The sequence below is a fragment of the Rattus norvegicus genome, chromosome 2, assembly GCF_036323735.1.
Source record: "Rattus norvegicus strain BN/NHsdMcwi chromosome 2, GRCr8, whole genome shotgun sequence".
In the NCBI taxonomy this organism is placed as follows: domain Eukaryota; kingdom Metazoa; phylum Chordata; class Mammalia; order Rodentia; family Muridae; genus Rattus; species Rattus norvegicus.
In genome coordinates, this window is record NC_086020.1 from 63,214,452 (window position 1) to 63,239,854 (window position 25,403).

General features: G+C 46.1%; 1 protein-coding gene across 10 annotated transcripts in view; it reads right to left on the minus strand.

Annotated features, from left to right (window-relative positions):
- Pdzd2 (PDZ domain containing 2) overlaps positions 1-25,403 on the minus strand; it is a 385,871-nt gene that overhangs the window by 102,802 nt on the left and 257,666 nt on the right. For 9 of the 10 annotated variants that reach the window (XM_039103091.2, XM_039103090.2, XM_039103085.2 and 6 more), the window contains one exon: positions 1,896-2,397. In XM_039103091.2, the coding sequence (XP_038959019.1) occupies positions 1,896-2,397 (502 nt within the window). Of the gene's footprint in view, positions 1-1,895; positions 2,398-2,669; positions 4,043-25,403 lie in introns of those variants that run through there. The other variant, XM_039103094.2, reaches the window with a different exon arrangement.

The window sequence follows — 25,403 nt, forward strand, 5'->3', positions numbered from 1 at the left end:
GTGCTGTGGCAGGCACAGCCCCGCCCCAAATACAAATATGCAAAACGTAATTTTAAAATATTTTAAAATTATCCCCACAGCAATAGACTAGAGGTTGCATTTCTCAAATCTTTACACCTTTTGGGTCATTTTGACCCTGCGCATATAAGGTAGGCAGTAGGGACTTATGACGCCTTCACAGTCTAAGCCAGAAATTTAATTTTATGAGCTGATTTTTTTAGACTGTGAGAATCAACCTCCTTTGGCACCAAACGCTTAACATGACCAAGGAAGTCAAAGCTATCCACTTAAAAGTTTCACTGTGAAGCCACAGGCTAACCATGAAGGAGGTTAAAGACTCTTACCAAGTTAGAGCAGCCAGAACACAGAATATTAGTATTAGGCCTTTTAGGTTTTTGTTTTTGTTTTTGTTTTTTTTTCCCCCCCAAGACAGTAACTTTGGCTGTCCTGGAACTCACTCTGTAGACCAGCCTGGTCTCAAACTCAGAGATCTGCCTGCCTCTGCTTCCTGAGTGCTGGGACTGAAGGTGTATCCTTGTTTAATCTTTAAACCACCTAGGGAAAGGCCATAAAATTAAGAGAAAGCACTGACAGAAACATGGCCTTGCTCCCTATTTGTTCCTCCATTCGTCCACAGAGAATGTTGTCTCTGTAGAGGGCTTTCTGCTGAAGAGAGTGGTTTTTTTCATACCTTCGCAATCCTGTTTGGACTGGTTAAGTGTATAGACATCCCACTCACTCCCAAGGGCGCACTTTCTCAGCAGCAAACCCAAGCGTGATGCTTTCCCTCCTTGTTCCGCCTTTGCCTTTCACCCCTAGAGGTGTCTTCCCTGTCGGAGAAACTGGTCAGTACCCACTTAGGAAGCGATTGTTTCCACAGCATACTCCGCCAAGAGGACTCCTGTCACAGACATGCCACTAAGACAGGATGCCGGGGAGACAACCTGTGGTGGAAGGTTATTCTGCCGCTAGTCTCTCACTTCCACAGGACCAGCCTTGACTTGACAGAGAAACCAATTCTATGAGCTTTAGGCAAGACGCTCCTGTATGTCACTGGAATCTGCCAGTGTAGCAACATGATCTCTTAAAAATAGCGCTGGCTTTGAACTGTTAAAAATAAAAGCAGATGCTTCCCTGTGTCGGCCGCCTTTCCTGTGTCACACTGAGCCTGGATGTTTGTATGACGGGCTACCACCGGGAATCTCTGGCCTTGAAGTAGCAATTTCTCTGAGACAGTGGTGATGAATACCAAGGCTGCTTGATGCTTTATCTGGGCCTCGGAGGGCTCAAATCTTACCACAGAAGGCTTCAATTTTCCACTTAGGACCACTTCACTGGCTCTTTAAGTGGGATTCAACAACTTGGACTTCCCTGCTATTGTTACCGCCTCTAATCTTTTATCTCAATGTTGGCTTCAACGTACAAGGCAATCTGAGGTGTATTTTCTAAACTTGAAAAGCAACTTCAACAGTATTCATGTTAAAATTCAGATTCTAGGGCCAAGAGAATGGCTGTTCAGAGAGTGGAGAGCTTGCCTTGTAAGCACGAGGACCCAAATTCAATGCCAGGAATCCATAGAAAAAGCCAGAAAGAGAGCATGGGTATTAGGCAGATCCTAGGGCCTTGCCAGCCAGTTGGCTTAAACTGTCTGGTGAGTTTCAGGCTGGGGAGAGACCTCGTCTCAAAAGACAAGGTGGAAGGCACCTGAGGGATAGTATCTTTGATTGTTCACATACATGTACTCACATGTGCACATGTGCCCACACACCGACTGACAGACAAGCAGTCACACACACACCCTCACACACAAGCATGTGCACACACACTCATTTATTTAGAAGAAAGTTTGAAAAAAAAAAAAAAAGATCAGATTCTATAGTCCGACTGCACCTTACCCGCGCCAGACAGTCACTGGACTGGAAGTCTGTCTTCCCAGTTTTTGAGAAGCGGCGTTTGTCATTGCTGTCACTCAGAGGGGCTTCTGTCTTTGGAACTCTGAGCTCTACCTCACTGTCCGCTTCTGACCTCTCCAGATGGGGTCCAGCCACATCCTTGAGAGAATGCGGGCCATTTTCTAGCTCAAAGGCATGGCCATTTCCAAGTTCGGGGTCTGCGCCGTTCTCCAACTCCGAATTGGGATCATCGGCTGTGTCACAGCCACTGCTGCTCTTGGAGTCTTCAGGGGTCTTGCTGATAGAGGGTCTGGAAATGACCCCAAACTTTCTTGTTCTTTTTCCCTTTTTTGAAGTCTGGTCACCCAGCTCCAAGGTCGGTGTCTCCCCGGGTTCTGAGCTGTTGCCACTGTTGCCATTGTAAGTCACGTGGGCTTTCTGCTTGAAGCGCCGCAGCATGATCAGGTAGATGAAGCCGCCATTCCAGCACTGCTCAGCGAGGTAACTGCAACACACAGACATGCGCATTAGACGCCATCCCTTCCCGGACACAGTGCTCAGTGTCCAGCTAGTGCCCGGGACCGAAACCCGGGCCGATGCACTGAGGCTTATCAGCCAGCTCCCTCTTTTAATAAATTAAGTTGTTGATGTTGAAGTGATTGATCCCCAATTCCTCAAGCGAACAGAAGACCCTACAGACTCAAAGATTCTTATTTATTTCTCTTAGAAACAGGAGCCTCAAGCAGGGTTTCCCCACAACAGTCAATCCCAACATACTATTATTTTGAGGTTTCTTTTTGTGTTTGCTTTGCAGTCCTGATGATTGGACCCAAGGGCCTCATATCTGCTCCGTGAGCTCTCTACCTCTGTGCTCCACTTCCAGTCCCTAAAAAGCAAAGCAAAACAAAACTAAACAAAACTCCTGGGGCTACACAGATGCTTAGTTAGCACTGGCTGTTCTTCCAGAGGACCTGGATCCAATTCCCAGTACCCACATGGTGGCTCCCAACTGCGTGTAACACCGGCCTGGGGGAATCTGACTCCCTCACACAGACATACATTCAGGCAAAACACCAATTCAGATAAAAAAAATAACAACAAATCAAAAGGAAATCATCGTCGGAGAAGAAAATTCTACTATTTTATAGCATAAAGAGGCAGCTATTTAGTTGTTTGACAACATTTAGTTATATATTTCAAAATAACCCGGAGAAGATTTTGAATGTTCCTAAAAACAAAGAAATGGTCAGTAACGGAGGTGACGGGTGTCAGTCACCTTGACCTGATCACTGTGATACACCTTTGAAAACGTCAGACTTTATATCCCACGGGCACACATAATTGTGAATATGTAAACAGGTGAAGGGATTAAGCCAAAACAACGCTTCACTCCTTCAACAGCGGCTTGAACCGGAATTACGCAAGACTCCCACTTGTGTGTGAACGATGAATAATACAATTCCCCAAGGAAAGAACAGATAAATTGGGGGACAGCTGGAGAGTGGCTCAGCAGTCAGGAGCACTTGTGTTTGCAGAGGACTTGGGTTCAGTTACCAGCACCTGCCTGGTGACTCACAGCCATCTGTACATCTTCTGACTCCCCAAGGTACCAGGCGTATATGATAAAATACATACATACATACATACATACATACATACATACATACATACATACAACTCATCTACGTCAAAAACAAAACAAATTGAAAAAAATAGATAAAAGCAGACTGGACAAAGTATAAATTCTGATTTAAGGATGAAAAAGAAGCGGCCATGAGAGTAAGAACTTCTGCCTGGAGGCAAAGTGACAACAGAATCAGCACTGAGCCAGATAGGACGTGAATCTGTCCCTGTCTCAGATAGCACATGTGCTTTTTTCCTTGATAGTAGTCTAGCTTGGGCTTTTCCTAGCACACTTGGACTGCCACTTCTGGGGACGTGATCCCACTTTGAGGAGAAAAAGACATTGACGAAGTTGACCAGGAAAAAGCCTGTTGGGAGCTGTGTATCAGGAACAGTTGGAGGAGGGAGTGTCAAAATGGAGAGGGCGGCTCACAGCCAGTTGCTTTTCCATATACCTGCAAAGAAGCCCAAGAATAAAACCGGGAGAAGGCATGTGGAGGACGACGTAGTGTCTGCGCCAGAGCTTTGAGAATACAAAGGAACAAGTCAGTAAAGGTCGGTATTTAGGATCTGAGATCATTAACGCGCCAAAACAGATGTGCTTGAGGAAATGAACACAGACTAGACCCTCCACTCCCCGAGGAGACAAAGATGTACAGATTCCCCAAGGAATCCTGGGGAGTGCCTATGCCCCCTATGCATCCCAGGTTTTCAAGCACAGAGTGTCAACAATTAAATCCTTCATACACCCAACCTGCTTCCGGCTTTCCTGAGCTTACAAAAACAAAAACAAAAACGGAAGGCTCAATGGACTGGGCCAAGCCACTGCCTTCCCTCTAGGCACAATGCTGCCATCTAATAAAAGAGGATGATGGGTAAACTGACTTTAAGATGCCCTTCTGTGATTCTGTCACCAGGGAAAATCAGATGGGGAAGCTGAGCTGTCAGCATTTGGGAAGGAGGGCGGGTCAACCTTTCCTCTCCTGTCACCATGAGTTTCCATGTCAGCAACACGCTGGTGACAGAAAGGAAAGATGTAGTAACCAGCTTGCTAGAGTCTGGCCCAAAGGATTCCTCACACCTAATTAGCCAGACCAGTGCCACGAGAGCTGGGGATATGGTTCAATGGTAGAATACTTGCTGAGCATGTGCACACATACACACACACACACACATATGTACATGTATATGTGTGCGCACGTGCGCATGTATGTGCCTGCGTGAGTGCGTGTGTAGGAGTTATTTACAGACAATTTCTTTACCCTGGTCTATGACCTAAACTATCTCTGACCCTTGACCAATCTACACATGGAGCCTTGAGGGCGACAAGGTAGTCCTATAACAGAGAGGCTGGGGTCTGAGAGGTCAATCCTAAGACAGAGTTAGCTACACCCCGTTTAAACGTACGGGCCGGTCAAATGCTCCTCTGCCCAGTTTCTCCCCCAATAAACACACGTGTAGCCCAGAACGGTGTGTTACAGCATAAGTTCATTCCTAACCATTGGGGTGCAGTCCTAACTGCAAGAGTGGCTCTCCATGGCCGAGCTGGGCACTCTGTGAGGCATGTCTGATCTCTCTCAGGCCACTACTTCCACCTAATGGTCTTTTATAAAAGAATAACGGGGGAGATGTAGTGCCATATTGGATTTGGGCCTGGCCGCTTTGTAACTGTACGGGGGAGATGTAGTGCCATATTGGATTTGGGCCTGGCCGCTTTGTAACTGTAAGGCCACAGTTAAGAAGTCATGGGATTGTTGGACAGAGGCCTCTTCCATGTATTTACGGCACAGGAAGAAAAGACCAAGTAGTAACACCCAGTGTCTCCACTGCATGACCTCGGCTGAGCCCGGCTGATGCATGTGGAACTGACACACCTGGACCACACCTGGGTGGTGGTCAATTTACTTCTGCCTTTTACTTCCTCAGCCTTTATCCTGGAGATTTAGGCTGGTCTTCTGGGATTTCTCCCTAATTAATTCAGGTCTCCTACTCGGTCTTTTGTTACCGAAGTCACTAGTCAGGTAGTCACGAGCCAGGGTTTCCCACTGTGCTTCCCAGTTATTTTCTACCTGGAGACTTGGGTATATAAGTGGTGAATAAAGCTACAGGAGACTCTCACTCTTCTTCCTCACTCTCACTCTTCCTTCTGCTCTTCCACTCTTCCTCTGTCTCTCTCTCTCTCTCTCTCTCTCTCTCTCTCCCTCTCTCTCTCCCTCTCTCTTCCTCTCCTGGCTTGACACGATAACCTGTGTGTGTGTATGTGTGTTTCTTTCATCCCGTAGGCTTTCGCCCGATTCTCGGTACTGTGTCGGTGCTGGCGCCGACATTTTTCCACATGTGCTCTCATGGAAGCTGCAAGAACCTTGAAAGGTGCCTGTGTGGGAGATGGTATTTCACTTTTTGTACAGGGTCTATGAAGCCCAAAATAGTTTATCTTTAGTTCAACACCACCTCTTTGCCTTTCTCTGGCTTCTTAGCAATAAATAACACCCCGACACCATAAAGAAACTGTGAGACAAGGATGTTTTATTCCTTCCTGGACTCTGGGTTTTATAAGGTCATCTTAAAGACAATGGATAATTAGTGAATTATGGACCTGTAATAAGCCAGTGAGAAAGACACTTTGGCTAGGGAGGGGGTCATTTCCTTAGAACCCTTAAATCACCTTCTAGCTAACGGACCTGTATCTCTATCCATATGTATCCAAATGATTTACCAAGTCTTTTCAGTCATTTCTGGTTTCATGCACCCAAGCCCCTTTTATGTTTAGTGGGATTCTTATTTAGCATTAGAGCTGTATGTGTGTGTGTGTGTGTGTGTGTGTGTGTGTGTGTGTGTGTGTATTCATGTGCACATGAAGGCCACAGGACAACCTTGAGTGTCATTCCTCAGGTGCTTTACTTTTTCGACAAGATGTCTCACTGGCCTGGAACTCATGACGTAGACCAGGCTAGGCAGGCAGTAAGACCTATCTGTGAGTGTCACCGTGCCTGTTTCCTTCTTTGCTTTGTCCTGCTGCTGTCCCATGATTTCACAGCAAGCACTTTGCTGACATTACCCCTCCCTGCAATCTTTCCACCTCAAGCATTAGAAACCTTACGCTGAACTTCAAAATCAGTGGGTTTTAGCTTTTGGTTGTTTTAACAGAAACCTGAGCCCTGGCTATTCGTAAAAGAAAGAGGTTTACTTTGGCACATGATGCTAATGGCGGGGAAGTTCTAGGTTGGTTGGGCACATCTCACAAGGGCCTTGTGCTGCTATAACCTATGGCAGGAGGAGGGAGGGCAAGTGAGTGCGCACAGGAGGGGGAGACAGCAAAGGGCGGCCTCACTTTACAGCAGTCAGCAATGGGGGTGCCTGAGCCAGTCCGGGGAGAATAAACTCGCATAGCAGAGGCAGGAATCCATTCACGGCTCAAGCACATCCCAGCAGACTGTGCCTCCAAGCACATCTGTGTGAGGTATCGGCCTTAGCCTGAGCCTCGCTGAGAATGAATCAACAGCACGGAGGTTGAGAAAGGACACACGGAACGCAATGAGTGCCCTGTGAGGTTTAGAAAACTAGAAGGCTTCCTCTTCGCAAAGCAAGGTTCACTTGGAACTCAGGAGCTTCTCTATGACAGCACTTCAAACTCCACCTCGCTCCCACTTTCAGACTTGTATTTGGCAAATAACATTATTACTTCAATTAATGTTTCACTTTAGCCCTCCTAGGATGATTTTAAAATGAAGAACTATCCGGTTGGGAGGTTTAATTATCTTTTTAAATGACCTTAAATTGTGTGTGTATGTGTGCATCTGTGTGTGAACACGCCTGTGTATAGGTTTGGGTGTGTGGGCGGAGGCGTCTGTGAGGGGCAGGAGAGAGCATCGGACCCCCTGAAGATGGAGTCGCAGGCAGCTGTGAGCCTCTTAACGAGGGAGCTGAACTGAACTTGGGCCCTCCATAAGACCCGAAATGTCTCCAGCTACCTTGCCACAGAGGTTCTGATTGTAGCCTAGAACGTTCCCTTTTGATTGTTCTTTATTTCAAAGTAACGTGGATGTTCGGCACTGGAAACTGTTCATGAAACCTCCATAACTTAAGAACTCTAAAGCACTAAATAGCAACCCTGCTTCATCTCAGAAGGGCGACATTCAGCGTACATGCACACAAGCCCTGACTAAAGACGGTGTTCACACATGAGTTGCGACCACAGGGTCATTTTTGTGTTTTGGAGCAGGGTGATGAAACCCAGGCCCATTCACATGCTAAGGATGCACTCACTCTGTCACGGGGCTGCATCCTCAGCATTGGCTCCAAGTTACACAGAACGACAGCGGAAACCTGAAGTGGTGGCTCACACATGTAATCCTAGGATCTGGGAAGCCACAACAGGAGGATTGGCGCAAGCTCTGAGCCAGCCTGAGCTACAAAGTGAGTCCCAGGCTAGCCTGGGATACAGAGTAAGACAACACACGCACGCACGCACGCACGCACGCACGCACGCACGCACGCACGCACGCGCGCGCTAACAGCTTCTCTGTTTAACATTGGAAAATTGGAGATGAACAACTTTTGCCTATGATTGTTCTTTTCCAGAGAAGCAAAGGAGGAGGAGCCCTCAGTCTATGGTTTCTGTGCTAAGCCTGGGCATTCCAGAGCACTCGTTGAGGCTGTTGAGAGGTTCTGAAGAAACGTGGGTTGGGAGGAAATATTAAATCCACGGAGATTAATTTCCCAGGGAAGATTTGGCCGGGAGACAGAGGTTAGCAAGTTCAAGTTCAGACAGATGTGCAGGGGGAAAGGGACCGGGTACTCATGGGCAGTCTGGGAGGTGCTGCAGGGTAAGATGTCCACAACCTTCTCTAAGAAAACCTGTGAGCATCACACAGTTCCAAAGCGAAAATTAAATGCTAAATACAGATGAGGTGCATGCCGTAGGGAACCAGGGCCTGGAGAAATGGTGGGGATGCGTCAATACTCTGGCTACGGGAATCCAGATTTATCTATGGGAATATATTCCAAGACCTCCCAGTGGATGCTTGACTACGGGATGGCACCTATCCTGTATATTGATTTTCTCTCCATATACGTTTTCAGCTTTTCACGTTGGTTTCTCTTTGGCAAATCTGCATTCTCATTAATACTGCTACGATTGAGGAAGACTGGGGTTATCTGAACACAGTCAGTTGTTTAGCACAACAGTTGTCCTATTAACCAAGTCAGCTAAGTGACTAGCAAGTGGATAACGGTTTACATCCTGGATGAAGCAGAGTGAGATGACCCTGGTGTCCCTTGTGCTACTAAGGACAGCACACAATTTACAATCATTAATTACTTCTGAAACCTTCCATTTCCTATCTTCAGAACGAGTGGCTGTGGGTAACAATGCACAACAAACGAGACTGAGTGAAGACAGAGTAAGAGTTAGTTACTATTATTCCTGTGAACAATGAACTGCCCGTCATCCTTGACCCAGAGACCTCATTCCTTTGCCATCATCCCCAGTGTCCCAGCAGTAGGGCAAAATGACTGCTCTTCACTTACAGCAGAACAATACACAGAAGAGCTGGTTTGTAATTAGTGTTGTTCCTTAACCCCAGGCTTATAAAAGGCGCTCAACATTTTATGGGCTCCTAAGTGTAAATCAATGTATATTTGAAGTCTAGATAATATGCGGTGTCTACCGTATCCTGATTAAATACGGAGTGTCAGCCTTCAGGAGAGCTAAGGCATGTGTGCCTCTCAGCATTAAGAGTAGACACGTTCTTTTTTGCTTCAACCTGATCTCCCATAACCTCTGAGATGTTGTAACATCTTTTCTGTTCTGAAGCAGACTTTGTGCTCTTTTAATTCCCTTCTAAGATCTTCTGGGAATAAGGGGGCACTGCAGAGAAACAACCAGATAAAAGCAGCAAGGTCCTGGGGTTGATGGGAAACTCATGTTGACTTCCACTCAACAAGGTCACCACCAGTCTTTATCTCAGAAGCTCAGAACTCACAGCAATAGGGTTGACTTCACAACCTCTCCAGCAAGTACTAACACTAAGATACCTTCTGCATTTGTGATGCAGGAGGGAAATGGAGGCCTGGCCCTTTCTAGCATCCCATGAGCTCCCGTGGAGACAACTTTCCTCAAAGCTTTCATACAGTCTGCAGTCCTGAGAGGTGACGTCCCATGCCAATTCCTAGGCTTTCCACATAGGAGGCCCCTGATCTTCCATTACAAGAGGCTGCTATCATCAGTGCCTTAGAATAAAGTTTTCAGAGATTATATTAAATTTATCTCTAAAATAGAGTCGCCGCCACCTATGCTCCCTGCTAATCTCTCAAGTTTCTCCCATAGTCAAAGCCGTGGAAGCTCTGGGAGTGAGAGCCATTCTCCCTTTCTCCTCTGCTTTCCCCAAACAAGCCACAGCCAGCAAATCACAACCAGCAGACGACCTCCCAAGTCCACACGATGCTCCTCTCCCTTCTTCAGAGGTAACAGAGAGAAGATAGGACCCCCGTGAGCCTCAGGGGGCATACAAGGCTTCTCACACACTAATTCAGACATCGACGAAATGTCTACACCCTCGGGTTCCCTGACTTTCAAGTGGATCCAGACCCATCTTGAAACAATTTCTTTAGCTTGCAGCCATCCTTCCAGGGTCGGTTCCATGGGTTTGGCCTGAGTCTGCCCTCTGCTTGTGCCAAGCCTGGTTTCACTTATGTCAAAAGAGCTTCCATCAAAAACTGTGGGTTCCTTTTCAGAATTGCTTTCACTGTTTTGAAGTCAGAAAAGATCCTGAAAGAAACAGCAAAGCTACTCTCCCTGTCTACGCGTTCTGGCTGACGTCCTGCCCAATCCAAAATCCCTTCTATACACACTGAAGCTTCCTTTCCCCTTTTTATTTTGTCTCTGGCAGGCACAGCTAAACTGACAGGTCACATAATCTACTAAGGCTTATGCAGACGGACTGCTAGCTTGTGATCCCCCTCCCTGAGCAAAGGGTGCTACTATGAAGCTGGAGGGAATGCTGGATCCTTTTGCCATGGGCCATCCATCTTTGTGATCCGTCAGGGCCCTTGCTGGTTTGGTGGCTTTTGATTACAAGAAAACCAAGTCAACAGAACCCCCAGCCTAGAAAAACAGACAAAGCATGTCTTTTTACAAATGTGGGGAGGACGAGGGTAAATTCTTGGCATCCGCTGAGTAACTGTAACTGTGTTCTAATAGTGTGTGTTCTGGGAAGCCTCTGGTTCTTAGTTTTGTTCAGATATCATGAATGTCTTTGCATTTTCCCTCTTTATCAGGGTTGTAAAAGTAACTGCATGTGAAGCATTAAAAAAAAAAAAAGCTTTCAATTCAGGATGTACAAATGTTAAAGACCCAAAGTTTGCTTTTAACAGTGTTTACATTAGAAGTGTTCTACACCAGTGAGTTTTACCATAGAAACCAAGGATAGGGACTAATACTGATTAACATCGAACAGCATGCCATCATGTTAAGTCCATGAACACAGAACCTCAGATCAACCTAAAACAATCTCGTCAGGTGAAAACCATGACTCACTTTTCCAACGTGAGAATGCCAAAGCTTCTAAGATCAGTAGGGCCGTTGAGTTGTTTAGGGTGGAGTCGGGACTCACATCCATCGAATCCCAAACAAACCATGAAAATGAACCTGGGATTCGTGGCAAACCCCTGTTGAGAGGTTGCTTGCTCTACCAGGTTTGGGACCAGAAGAAGGGCTGCCAACTTTTAGCAGCCAAAAGAGGCCTCTGGGCATCATCAGGAGTTCTATTTCAGTGACAAGTAAACACCCCAACTATGTCTCACAGCCATAAACAAGGGCTGTAAGGGAAGCAAGGGGCATTTTCAGGCATGTCCACTTGGCAGGGAGGAAGTAAAATGGTTTCTTAGAGTGTGTGTGTGTGTGTTGGGGGAAGTGGCTAAACTTCTCCATTTCATCTCTGAGGTGTGAGCTTGCATGAATCCCCAAGAATGCTGGGAAAATGGAGGCAATATTTGTTCAACCTTCTTAAAAAGCACTAAGGAGCCATCCCGGCCAGCAGAGGCAAATCAAAATGGTGAACTTGGGACACCTCTGCAATGCTAGCGTTTCTCAGGGGTACCTTGCCCTCAATATTTCTCTCCCCAAATCAGTCCTTTTCAAGATGGAGACCTTACTGGCCAATGAGGGCTCTTTCTGATGAGTGAATGTGGTCTAGCTGCACCCACCAGTCTTTGCTGCATGGTCACTGCTCCTGTGGATTCACATAGAGGAAAGCATGCATAGAAGAGAGCACGAAGATTCGCATAGATCGGCCAAGGAGGGACAGGCAAAGTGCAGGGCCATGTGACTGACAGAGCCTCACCATGGAGACTGCCTTCAGGTAGGACCTTGCTGATGGCCAGTGTGACTAAGCTCATGACCTCTGCTTCTTGGGTCAAAGTTCCTCTCTTCTGGGGTATGTCCTGGCCTGGGCAAAGTAGAACATGGGTCTTCTTAGACCTGACTCCCCTGTCATCCCCTGGCCCAAACCATCCCTTTGGCCAGAGCTCCTCCCTGTTCTGGAAAAACCTCTGGTTTGGTCAGGTGAACTGGCTCCCCTCTTCCACCTGCTCTGCTTCTTTCTTTCCAGGCTTTGACCCCACTCACAGTTTAACACTCTTCTCTCTGACAACCTCTGCCTCCTGGAGAACCTACCCAGTGAGGACAATCATTTCCCACAAGCATGGGGTGGGAAATAATAGAAAAAGACTCAGCTAATCTGGGCGTACAGGAAACCAGCAGGACAGCTTTGTGAAAAGTATGAGTCCACCTTTAACCCGGAAGCTATTGGCAGTAGATGGCTTCTGTGAGAGGGTCACTTATCTTTGGGGGCTGATTGCTGGTGGGATGCCAACGTCCCATACTCAGGTATTTATGGGCAGCTTGAACTGGATTCAGTGGGCTATTATTTTTTAATTATTTATTTTTATTTAATGTGCATTGGTGTTTTGCCTTCATATATGTCTGTGTGAGGGTGTCAGATCTAGGAATTACGGACAGTTGTAAGCTGCCATTTGAGTGCTGGGAGTTGAACCTGGGTCCACTGGAAGAACAGCCAGTGCTCTTCACTGCTAAGTCATCTCTCTATCCCTTAGTGGGTTATTCTTTTAAGACTAACTTACTTCATGTGTATGGATATTTTGCTTGTATGTATGTCTGTAGTATGTGTATACTTGGTAACCATGTTGGCTAAAGAGGGTATTGGATATCCTGGAACTGGAGTTACAGATGGTTGTGAGCCACTATATAGGCGGCGGGAATTGAACCCAGGTCCTCTGGAGGAGCAGTAACCCTCCTAACTGATGGGTGGGGAAGAGTTGGTGGGAGTCAGGTGGATGAGATTAAGATATAATGTACAAACATATGTGACCATTTTCAAAGAATAATAAAGTTTGGGAAAAAATTAAAAATAAAACTTGCTTATTTCTTAACAAAATTAGCGTATATATGGATGGGTTTCACTGTGATATTTCCATAGATCATTGTCTTTGACTGCACTTACCCTCCTAACTACCCTATCCCTCCTACACCCCACCCTCATATATCCCGTTATCCTGTTTGTGGCAGCCTGACTACTACTTTCTGATTTATTTAAAAAAACAAATAACCAGGTTCTACATTTGTGTTAAAACAAACAACATGTGTGTCTAGTTTGCTCTGCTTATCGTGACAACCTTTAGTTTCATTCATTTTCCTGAAAACGTCATTCACTCTTCTTGAGGGCTGGTGTCCCACGTGAACACTGCGCTCTCTGTGCACAGGCTGACCCCACACCTTGCCTACTGTGAGTGGCGAGGCAAAGCGCACGTGCAGAGTCACCTCCCAGGGGTGGCTGGTTACTCAGGAGTGCGATGGCTGGGCACACTGAGAATCCTGCGAACCCTGCATACCGATTTCCACAGTGGCTGGGTTAAGTGACATTCCCCAGCACTGTATAAAGGTTTCCCCGGAGCGACGTTAGCCGCAGTAGAGGCATTTTTGAGAAGCTGGATGAATGCCATTCACAAAAATTGCCTTCACTAGCTTAGTAGCCAGAAAAACCAAGAGCAAAGGGGCTACTTCAGCCTGGGGCTATACTTTACTCCTAAAGAGCTTAAAAAGCTGATGCTTTAGCCCTGAGGGAGATGGCTTACCCCGCATATATGAGGGCCCAGATTTGATCTCCAGAGTCACACACGAAAGGTCAGTTTTATGAAAATTTATCAGAATAGCCACATCTGGACCAAGATGGCGCTTGGCTCAGGCCTCAGCAATGTCACTGGATCTTGAGCAACACCTTCACCCCGGAGACCAGTGTTTAGCAATGGGGCTGTTGGAAAAATTAGCCCGGATGCTGAACCTGATGGCTGTTCCCTTGTGTGGCACACGAGCGGCCGATAAACACAACCCTTCCCCTCGGAAATGTGGTAGATACTCACGGGTCAGCAAGTTGAGTGAGCTGCTATTTCTGCCCAGGCTGGAACCTCCTAGATGAATTTACGAAAGGGAGTGGTCAGACTGAAACTATACCAAGAATCTGGCAAAGGGAAGTGGCTATGTCTCAGGAAAGGGAAAAATCAAGTTCACCTGGGCAGACAGAGCGTCAGAAGAGGGTTTCGAAACTGGACCCTTGAAAAGGAATGCACCCTAAGGCAGAGACGTGACAGTGCGCTTGAAGCCCAGCAATAGAGCACTGACAGCTGCCTGAACCCCGGCGATGCTGTGCTCAGGACGCCAGGGGTGGTGTGCACACCTCGGGTGGATGGCGAGTGTAGATGACTACACCGAGTACCGCTGGTTGCAGGCCCTGCTCTGTGCCAGTGAGGGATGAGGAAGACCAACAGTGACCTTTGCTCTTGCTTCCGTGTACATCTGGCCAGAGGTCGGTTCCCTAGCTCTCAAAGCCACTGTAAGCTTTCTGGCCTCACTTGAACTCTGAAGTTGGTCCTAGATATTTCAGAATTGGCCCAGAACCAAGGTGGAGTCTGGGAGGTTGGCCATCCTGAACAGGACACTAGATCATCTGGCCCCTTCGTATTTTATAACATATGTCCACAGTTCACACTTACAGAGGGGACTGCCGCAAACCAGCGAGAGGTGTGTGTGTGTGTGTGTGTGTGTGTGTGTGTGTGTGTGTGTGTGTGCGCGTGCGCGTGCGGTCGAGTGTGTGTGCGCAGAACTACTGCCTCTGCTGATCTGTTCACCTCTGACTTAGAGTGAGAACTACTTTTCCCTGATCTTGTTACAGACTTGTTACAAACACTTGCATGATAGAGTCTTGCCTGGAGTGACTCACCTCGTTCTCGAAAGGGCCTTTCCCAAACATTCTGACTAAGGGTTCCTAACACTCGGTTGTTCTCACACTAAATGCTTCAGGATACTGCAATAGACAGCACAATGTTTTCAGAGAAGGCTGTTACAGATGTGTGATAATACTTCAGCTCTAGAAGAAAAAACACGATGGCATGGATAGCGAATGCCTCTGCTTTCAGAGGGCCTGGCTTCACAGGCATGAGCGCCTGAGTCACCACAGCACGGCTCAATAGAGACGACTTACAGAACCAGCCCCAGGTGCCTGTCAGTGGTGGAACAGGTAAACAAAGTGTGGTGGCGTCTACCATGGAGCATTATTTGTGCCAGACAAAAGATTGAAATTAATACTTTACAGGAAAACCGATGGAACTGGAGATCATCACGTTAAGCAAAATGAGTCAGACCCCAGAGAGAAGACTATTTTGTATGTTCTAGTTTTTTTTGGGGAAAAGACACGAAAAGAGAATGAGGGGGATTACTAGGAGGCACGGTGGGGCCAGCAGGAATGGGGGAAGAGGACAAGAGACTACAAACAGGGTAAAGATGACCGAAGTGTATACCTGGTGTGCAGGTATGAAAATGTCACGATAAAAACTGCTATTTTTTTTAAATAATTATTTATTCATTTATTTAATATATACTCATATATTACTGTAGCTGTCTTCAGACACACCAGAAGAGGACGTCAGGTCCCATGACAGATGGTTGTGAGCCACCATGTGGTTGCTGGGAAATTGAACTCAGGACCTCTGGAAGAGCAGTCAGCGCTCTTAACCACTGAGCCATCTCTCCAGCCCCCAAAAACTGCTATTTTTAATAAATAGCATTTGCAAAAAAGAATGAGTTGGAGGCTCAGGCTCTATAGTTGATATTAAGGATTAATTACAACAATTATATCAATTATTACATATATTAATTATATTAATACATGCAATATTAGATTCGAATGGACTCTCAATGCAAAGAGTGTCCTTAAGGGAGACACAAAGAGGAAACGAAAGGTTTGTCCGTCACCCAAGCACAAAGACTCCCGCGCCAACATCCAGGCACTGGGGTAGGAGGAGGTCCCTCCCGCAGAACTTCTAGAAGAACTCAACTCTGTGATCAGAGCGAAACACGTTGTCTATACCATCCAGGGCGTGATGATTCTGTGGAGATTCACAATGTCTCCCTTGTTAGTTTCCCAAACATTTGTGACCTAGAGCTTACGTAGCAAGATGTCCAACTTCTAAGACCCACTTAAGATGATTCTGTTCTGTTTTATGTGGAAATAAAACCATTTTAAATGTACTACTCTGTGAATATGCTTTACACTGGCTTTAATACTTCTTAGACATCAGAACAATTTCCCCCTTTCATGAGTGACGTAACTGCTTCAGTTAGCTGGGATTACTGCATAAGGGCGAGATGATGTATGGGATGGGATTTAAATACATGCCATGTGAACTTATTAGAAGTATTTTTTTATAATGGAAAAAAAGATTACTTGGCTATTATAATATGAACAGCAGAAAACCCAACCCCACTGTCATAATTCTCCCATGTTAGGAATTTTTGAACTTTAATTATGTAAGATTTTCTGGTCTGTTTTTAAAACGGTCATGTTGAATGTCTACATGACAAGATGAGAGGGAAGGTTCCCAGCTGTGAGGTGTAATCACTTCTCAAAGCACACAGTGGTCCCCCTTATCTGGGGTTTCTCTGCCCATGATCCAGCTCCTCACATTCAACTAAGGTCCAAAAATGAAATGGAAAATTCTAGAAACGAACAGCTTGTCCTAATGGATCACTATCCCGAGTAACACAATCTCTATCCGCCCTGCTCTGCTCTGGATGCAGATGGCCCCTCTGGTCTATCTCTGCGGTGTGTCACCCGCCCACTGATGGCTTACTTAGCCACCTCCACTATTAGATATGCCATTGCATTTGAACAGCACTTACTTTAATTAACAGAGGCTCCAAAGTGTTCAAGGAACGTCTGGAAATCCAGCAATTCCAAAGGAAAGCTGCAGCGTGCATTCTTAGATTTAAAACATGAACATTCTCACTTTAAGGAACGTGAGGAAAAAAATGTGCTTAGGATCCTAATGAGGGGAGAATCTTTTGTCTCTGAAATCACGAAGACTGAATGAGACAGCTGCGTTGCTTTGCGGTCACTCCTGGAATGGGGAGAGTAAAAGGCAAGTGTGTTTGATGGAAAACACTAAATGTATAGATGTCCACTGCATGCCCAGGGATTGGTGCTGCCTGTGGGTTCATCCCCTGGGGGTCCCGAAGCATTTCCTCACTAGGGGAGGGGCATCTCTATCCTGCACAGAGACAGCATCTCCACTACCAACCAGCAGCTCTACTGAGCAGAACAAGAGACGTGCGGTACAGAACAGTTAAACTCCTATTCCCGGTTTTGTGTTTAGTGTGTGTGCACGTCTGTGTGCATGCATGCTGAGGTCAGAAGACAACCAATGGGCATCAATCCTTCCCTGCCCCCACATGGGTTCTGCCAGTGAATTAAGACTGTCAGGATAGGCAGCAAACGCCTTTACTGAGACGTCCCACTGGCCTCAGGGTAAAACTTGAATTAGACGAGTCTAACATAAACAAATGTATAGAGGTACTGTCTGTTTGAGACAGGGTTTCAGGTACCCGAGGTTGCTCTCCAACTTCTGATTCTATTGCCTCCACCTCCTAAGTATTAGGATGTGAGTGCCCTCCTGTGTGTGGCTGGGGCCGGGATGGGGTGGAGACTCTTGAGAGAGACACAGAGACCCTCATTGCTATGCTCCTCAATCACTTCAATCATGAGCATTTCCTCTGCTTCCGGTCTAACCACTGATCATCCCCCACCTGCTCATTAAATGGACTCGTTTCTAAGTGGACGGGGTTAAGATCACAGAATGAGTGACACCCTCCCACCCCAGGGGCAGAGCTGATCATCTGATAGAATCTACACGTCTGACTCATAAGCCCACCCCTCTGCTCTCTCATCCATTCAGCCCTTGCTCCCAAACCACTCTGTTTCAGAAGAAAATCTTTAAGCCATTATATCACTTGCAAGGTTTCATTCACATGACGAAGGTGTCACCCATTATCACCTCTAACAATATCACCAACCTCTGGAAGGTCTTGGTTAAGCCCTTGCTTGCCCACTGAGGCAAAGGTGGGAGCCTGAGGTGGTATAGGCTGCCCAGGGCTCCTAAGTGACTGGTAATGGCTTCTGTGTCAGGAGTCAGGAGGTATCAAGGGTGCTGTTATCTTACCCCATCTCCTCACCAAGCACACAGAACACACTGCTGAAGAACAATGCAGGTGAGAAGAAAGTCCATCTCCTACCTTTACAGACCACTGAGGGAGCTAGCCTGTGCTGCTACTGTTCTATCTTTACAGACTACTGAGGAAGCTATCCTGTGCTGACTGTTCTTTCTTTGTCCATTGTCTTCCCATAGTTGACAAGTTATCAGAGCACCTGTTAATGTGGTGACAACTCCCTCATGTCTCATGACATCTGGAATGCTAATCTTGCTAGCTAGGCATGGCAGACATGTCAAGAACATGACTGGAGACTTTGGCATTTGCCCTGCCCGGACCTCACCTGAAAGCCTTGAGTGTCACTATTAGCAGCATCATTATCTGACCACTAACATCTGTGAGATAGAGCAGGAAGCTGCTAGTCTATACCTAGTCTACCAGTGGAACACCAAGAGGAGGCAGCCCTTCAGGGAGCCAGCCTTCTGTGCACCTGGTCCAGAGAGACGCCCTTGGAGAGGACGTTCAAAGAGGAAAGCTGCAACTTCAGGAACTTGCTGAACCCTTGACAAAAGAATTGCCTTTATAGGATGGGAAGTGTGTGTGATTTTCCCCTGGGGCATGGGCAGGTGAGATTCCCACCAGCAGAGTGGACAGAAGGCAGGCTGTGGAACTAGCAGACCCGTCCTCTCATTTACTCACTGAGCGATGGGAGAGTCAATGACTTTTGCCCTCCTTTTATTCTGCGATTCATCTTTGCTATTTTTCTTTATTGAGACAAAGTTAATAAAGAGTGTGTTTCCCTGTAAACAGTCACACTGTGAAATTAGAAATGAAGTAGTCCATTGCGCTGCACACTTCTCGGTAGCAGAAAGCATTTAAGGTCTATTATCTGTGCAATCTCCATCTACAAAGCATACCGCTGGTACTCCCGGTGTAAAACAGATGTCCCACAGAAATTCTGCACTTTTCTATCAGTGTCTCCCCAGCTTTTCTTCCAGCAGCCCTTGGCAACCCCATTACAGTCTCTGCAGCTTTGAGCTGGGAATTGAACTTGGGTCCTTTGGAAGAGCAGTCAGTGTCCTTAACCACTGAGCCATCTCTCCAGCCCAACTTCTTAAGTGAGATCATGAGCTACTTGTTTTTTGTATCTGGCTCAGTTCCTTTATAATAGCCTGCTCCAAGTTCATCCACGTCATAAACGACTTTACTTTCTTTTGAAAGGGCGAGTACTATTTTGTTGTGTACAGATGTAGCACCTTGGCTTTATCTCACTTGGGTGAGATTCCTTATCTTTGTGATAATGATTTAATTTCCAATTTGTTAACAGAATTGTTCATAGGCTCTTAAAGCACAGATTTATTCATTTTTACTTGTTTGACTGCATAGTCAACATGTATGTATGTGCATTGTTTATGTGCCTGGTAACAGAGGAAGCCAGGAGGCACTGGAAGTGCCTTCCCTTGGAAATGCAGTTGAGAACGGTTGTAAGCTACCATATATGTGCTTGGAACTGACCCTCCCAATCCCTGGAAAAGTAACCAAGTCCTCTTAACTACTGAGCCATCTCTCCAGCCTGCCTCTGTTCGCAGACACTTGATACTTTATTTCTGTGGTATCAATGATGACTCCTCTTTCATTTATAGTCTTACTTGTTGGAATCTTTTGCCTCTTTTCTGTTATATCTCCCTCTCTTCCTCCCAACCCCTGAGACAAGGTCTCACTTTGTAGTCTTGACTGATCTGGAACTCGATATGTAAACCAGGCTGGCCTTGAACTCACAAGATGAGCTCCACCTGTCTCTGTCTCCCCAGTGCTGGGGTTAAATGCATGAACCACCATACCTGGCTTTGTTTTCTGTCTTTTTCTAGTCTTGCTAAATGTTCACCCTTTAAGAAAATCAACACCTGCTCTTTTTCTACTGGTTTTTGACCCAATACTGTAGCATATGCTATATAAAGTAAATATTAGCTGATCTGAAGGGAGAAACAATTGTTTTACGGCAGAGGCCTTCCATGGGTCATTTCCAACCAGAGACAGATCATTCAGAGAAGATCAGAAAATAGCAGATCTGAACACAACTACGGGCCAAACAAGCCCAACCAATTAGACAGCATGAACCCTTCAACAGCATGCATATTCTCCAAGAACCTGGGGACCAGTCTCCAGAAACAAATGTCAGACCACTTAATACACCTGTGAAGACTAAAAGCAGATCAAGTATCTTTTCCAGTATACTGGGACGAGTCCAGATGTTGATAGAGAAGAAACAGGAAATTCACAAATACATGGGAAGAGAGAGAAAGAGGGAGAAGGAGAGGGAGAGGAGGAGGGAGAGGGAGAGGGAGAGAGAGAAAGAGACAGAGAGAGAGAAAGAGACAGAGACAGAAAGACAGAGATGCAGAGACAGAGAGAGACTGAGAGAGACAGAGACAGAGAGACAGAGAGAGAGAGACAGAGACACACAGAGAGAGACAGAGAGAGAGAGAGAGAGAGAGAGAGAGGTCAAAGAGAAATTAATCTCAATCCATCCAAAGTCATGGAAGCATTAGAACAGTACTAAGAGGGGCTTCCGGCAATAATGCCAATCCAGAAGAAGAAGTTCTCATCCTAAGAGAGCCGTAAGGAACCATGAAAAGAATAAGCTGTTCGGCATCAGAGGAAGGGAGGAAATAACAACAACCAAACAGAGATACTTAAAGGCCGATTGGGAAGACAACAGAAACAAGCGCAGACACATTGTGCTTCTCTCTGGCCTTAGCTTCTTCATCTGGTAAGGAGATGTTAGACAGACATAGAGAGTGAGATACAAAGGTGCACTGCTTAAAAACAGTCGGCAATGACTCCATCCCAACCTACTGCTGCACATGGAGAGGAGGCAAATACCAGTAAAAATCCCTACCCAGAAGAGAAAGGACTGAGAGCCCGTAGGGTATGCATGAGATGCTGGGTAGCTGGGAGCTAGCCGCAGGGCCCTGGACCACATGGTGGAGAACGGCCACTCCATGGTAGTGCGCAGAAAATCCAGGTACCCACCAAGCAAGTCATTCTGTGAGGTGGCATCCTGTAGGACTCTCTGTGAGCCAACCCCACGCCAGAGCACTAGCTCAGCAAGCGTTTCCACAAAGATCTGTGCAGCACGGCTGGGCTCCCGTGTCTACCTGCTCCTGACGACTGTGGAGATGGTACCTCTCCGGCATTCCTGGTGCTTGGTCCTGATGCTGGATTCTTCCCATTGAGCTGCACACGGGTTTTATTCATGCTAATCAAGATCGAGAATACCCCAAGGAGGGTCCTTTGGGAACCTCCAGTCTGTGCTGCAGGCCACATTCTCCCTGGAATGACGTGTGCTTCTAAGGCATTCTGTAAGTTAATGGTCATTTGTCATCTAAAACCAGAACCGGCTCCTTTGCCTTCTACCCTGGGCAGTAATTAGAAACGACAGGAAAACAAACTCAGAGTATCCTCAATAGCAAAGAGGCAACACTTTTAGAAACATAGAGCATCTCGCAAAAACATTTAGATATGGGGTTACAGTTTCCAAATGCAAATCACAGTGAGAAACAGGGTTTTAAAAATAATTGTGGCTGCTATATTGCATGTGCTTACCATAGCATGGCGGGCACACTGGAAAACCACACAGCCTGGGAACCACTCTTATAAACATGTCCACATGTGCGGTAAGTATATGGAGTCCCACTGCCCCAAACTGTCCTGATCTCACACGTTCACTGCCACACATTTACAGCTTCTCTGCCTGCCTCCCTCCTGCTTCCTGTATTTCCAGTCTCTCTTCACACTGCCCGGCCCTTGAAATAAAATACGTGCCTATCTCTTACTACCACTTCTACAGACTGCTTCAATGTTTAGCCGTTCTTCACATCTGGAGTTTCTCGCTCTGCGGGCTATAAGACAGTATTGAACTTTATACTCCTGCCCGGAAGACTTTTACAACTAATTATTTCAGCAACACTTACTCATTACTCCGTCACTTAGACCCGATCCAAAACGTGAAATTTCTATATGTGAAACTTCCTGCTATGCACGGGACTGTCTTGACTCGCTCCCCTGTTCTGTGGGTCTGTCCGTTGAGTCATGCACCATACTATCTTAATTACTAGAGCGTTAAAGCATAACTCGCAGACTGGTGAGAACGCACCCTGCCCCGCTTTGAGTTTGCAAAAAAAATTTCTGAGCTCTTCCCTCACTCTCCCCCCTCCCAGATGAATGTTAGCTCTTGTAAGTCCCCAAATGATTCTTTTCAGATGTTTTTGCTGTGAATTTAAAACCAATTAAAATATTTTGATGAGATGTCACTTATTTATGGGTAGCAAAGGAATATAATAGAATCTGGTATTCTTAAAAGAATGCTGGGCCAGTGGGATGGCTCCAAGGGGGAAAAGCTAGGATGTGTAAATCTGACAGCCTGATATTGGTCCCTGGAACCTATAATGGTAAGAAAGAGGTAACTCCTGAAAGGTGTCCTCTGACCCCTACACGCATGCCAAGACACCTGAACCTGCGCGCGAGCAAACACACACACACACACACACACACACACACACACACACACACACACACACACACAGAGTAAGAGAATAATAATAAGCTTTTCTAAAAAGTCTACAGAGTCCATTCACCAGTTGTAAGAACTATGACTGAACTGTTGTTCTTTGATTACAGTTGCAGTAAAGTAAGGCTTTCCTCAGGAAAAAGAGCAGCAGCCAATTTGCTTCACCAGCCCTGGCGATCATCACTGTCTTCAGAACAGATCTCCGTACTCTGATCAGCATCTCACAAGCCTGCAACTGAGGTCGTGAGTCCAAGGCTTTCTTTAATGCTATTTCTATGAGATCATAAATCAAAGGGGATAAATCCAGACACTTCCATCCCATGATTATTTCTAATCTCTCTCTTTCATGACATCCCGTCTCCACTTGAACCTGAATTTCTGAGTTCTGCGCTCATGATACAATTAAGTACGGGCATCGGTGTCTCAAAATCATACCACAGACTTTCAATGGGCTACGTCCAACTTTAAACTGAAGGCCGTTTAAAAGGATTTTTAAATTCTGGCACCTCTGTGTGTAGAATTACAACTTAATAAAGAAGCATAATGTTTGAAAAGTGGCTCATTTCCTTTAAAGATGCTGGCTAGAGATTTTGTTTTGTTTTGTTTGAATTTTTTTTTTTTTCCCAGAGCTGAGGACCGAATCCAGGGGAAGCTAGGCAAGCGCTCTACCACTGAGCTAAATCCCCAACCCCTTGTTTTGTTTTTTAAAGAACAACAAAAATCAAGAAGAGTATAACTTGGTTCAAAATGTAGTCAAGAGATAGAAATAAAAACTCCAAGAGGTTCCCAGGACCCAATTGGGATGAGATAGCTGAAGTATGCAACAAGGGGGAGAGAGAACCTGTAGAGACCATATCCAGAGGTTAGGCATGGCCTCCAGTTGAGGGATGGGGCCACCCAACCATCTCAAAAATTTAACCCAGAACTGCTCCTGTCTAAAGGAAATACAGGGACAAACAGTGGAGCAGAGACTGAAGGAAAGGCCATCCAGAGACTGTCCCACCTGGGGATCCATCCCATCTGCTGACATGAAACCCAGTCACTAATGCTGACACCAAGAAGTGCTTGCTGACAGGAGCCTGATATGGATGTGTCCTGAGAGCTTGGGCCAGAGCCTTACTGATACAGATGAGGATGCTTGCAGCTAACCATCGGACTGAGCACAGGGACCCCAATGGAGGAGTTAGGGGAAGGACTGAAGGAGCTGAAGGAGTTTGCAACCCCATAGTAAGAACAACAATATCAACCAACCAGACCCCCCGCCCCCAAGAGCACCAACCAAAGAGTACACATGGAGGGACCCATGGCTCCAGACGCATATGTAGCAGACGATAGTCTTGTTGAACATCAGTGGGAGGGGAGGCCCTTGGTCTTGGGAAGGCTCGATGCCCCAGTGTAGGGGAATGCCAGGGCAGGGAGGCAGGAGGGAGTGGGTGGGGGAGCACCCTCATAGAAGTGGGGGTGGGGTGGGATAAGGGGTTTTCGGAGGGAAAACAGGAAAGGGGATAACATTTGAAATGTCAATAAATAAAATAACCAATTTTAAGAAAGAAATAAAACCAAATTCAAAATAGACAAAAACCCAATGGTAATGCTTGCAGGCCAAGCAAACAAGCAAACAAATAAAAAGCCATATTCACCTAAATACTTTACATATATTTCTGTGTTTGGAACTATTAACAACTGACAATCTAGAATAATTAAGTGTGGAGACCACAAATGGACGAAAGAAAGAAAGAAAGAAAGAAAGAAAGAAAGAAAGAAAGAAAGGAAGGAAGAAAGGAAGGAAGAAAGAAAGAAAACCTTTCTTTATCCAAGAGCAAAAGAAGAGAAAAGGCTTTGGAATATCTTCTTCATAATCTCACAGATCTCTCTATGGTGTCACCACAGATTCAAAGAATCAATGTGAAACCGACTGTGGCACACACACTCAGGAATGCTATTCATCAGTACAAAGCAACAGCCTCTTGATACACATAACCGTGTAGGTGAATCCCAAATGCATTTCATCCTGTCTGTGCTAGTTAAGTTTTAAAAACTGTCATGTCCTTACACATGGTCTTTGGCCACCAAAATCTCCCTTGCTTTTTGTCCCTAAGCCAAGATCTCTACACTTCCATTGCCTTCTATGGGCTTCCAAATTCCTGCCAATCTGTAATATTTAGCATTAATTTTTGCTTAACTGCTCGATGCTTGTAACTTCGAAGCTGTCGTGCTACGACCTGGTGTTTTATGTTGTACTTCTGTTACATGTGAGGGTGAAACTGTAAGAAGGTCACGTCTTCTGGATTAGTTCCTCTTAGTGTGCTTTTGTTGTTGTTTTAATTGGATAAGCCAAACCTCACATAAACACTGGGTGAGCCTCCCTAAAACTTCAGCCCTGGAAGGCAGAGACAGAGTGTGGCAGTTTAAATGCTAAATGCCCCCCCAAGTGTCAGGCATCTGGACACTTGGTTCCTAATGGATGCTGCTGTTTGAGGATAGTTAGGAGGTGTGGCTTTGTTGGAGGAAATACGTCACTGGGGCGCAGGCTCAGAGGTTTCCAAGTCTTATGCTATTCATTCCCAGCCTATTGGAAGTTCAGCTTGTGAGCCACCAGCTATCTGCTCCTGTTGACTCCACCATCATGAACTCTAACCCTCTGGAGCTGTTAGCCCGAATAAACTCTTTTGTAAGTTGCCTTGGCCATGGTGTTTCAGAACAGCAATAGAAAAATAAGCGCGTACACAGGGGGATTCCCCAGAGCAAGCTGGCTGGTAGG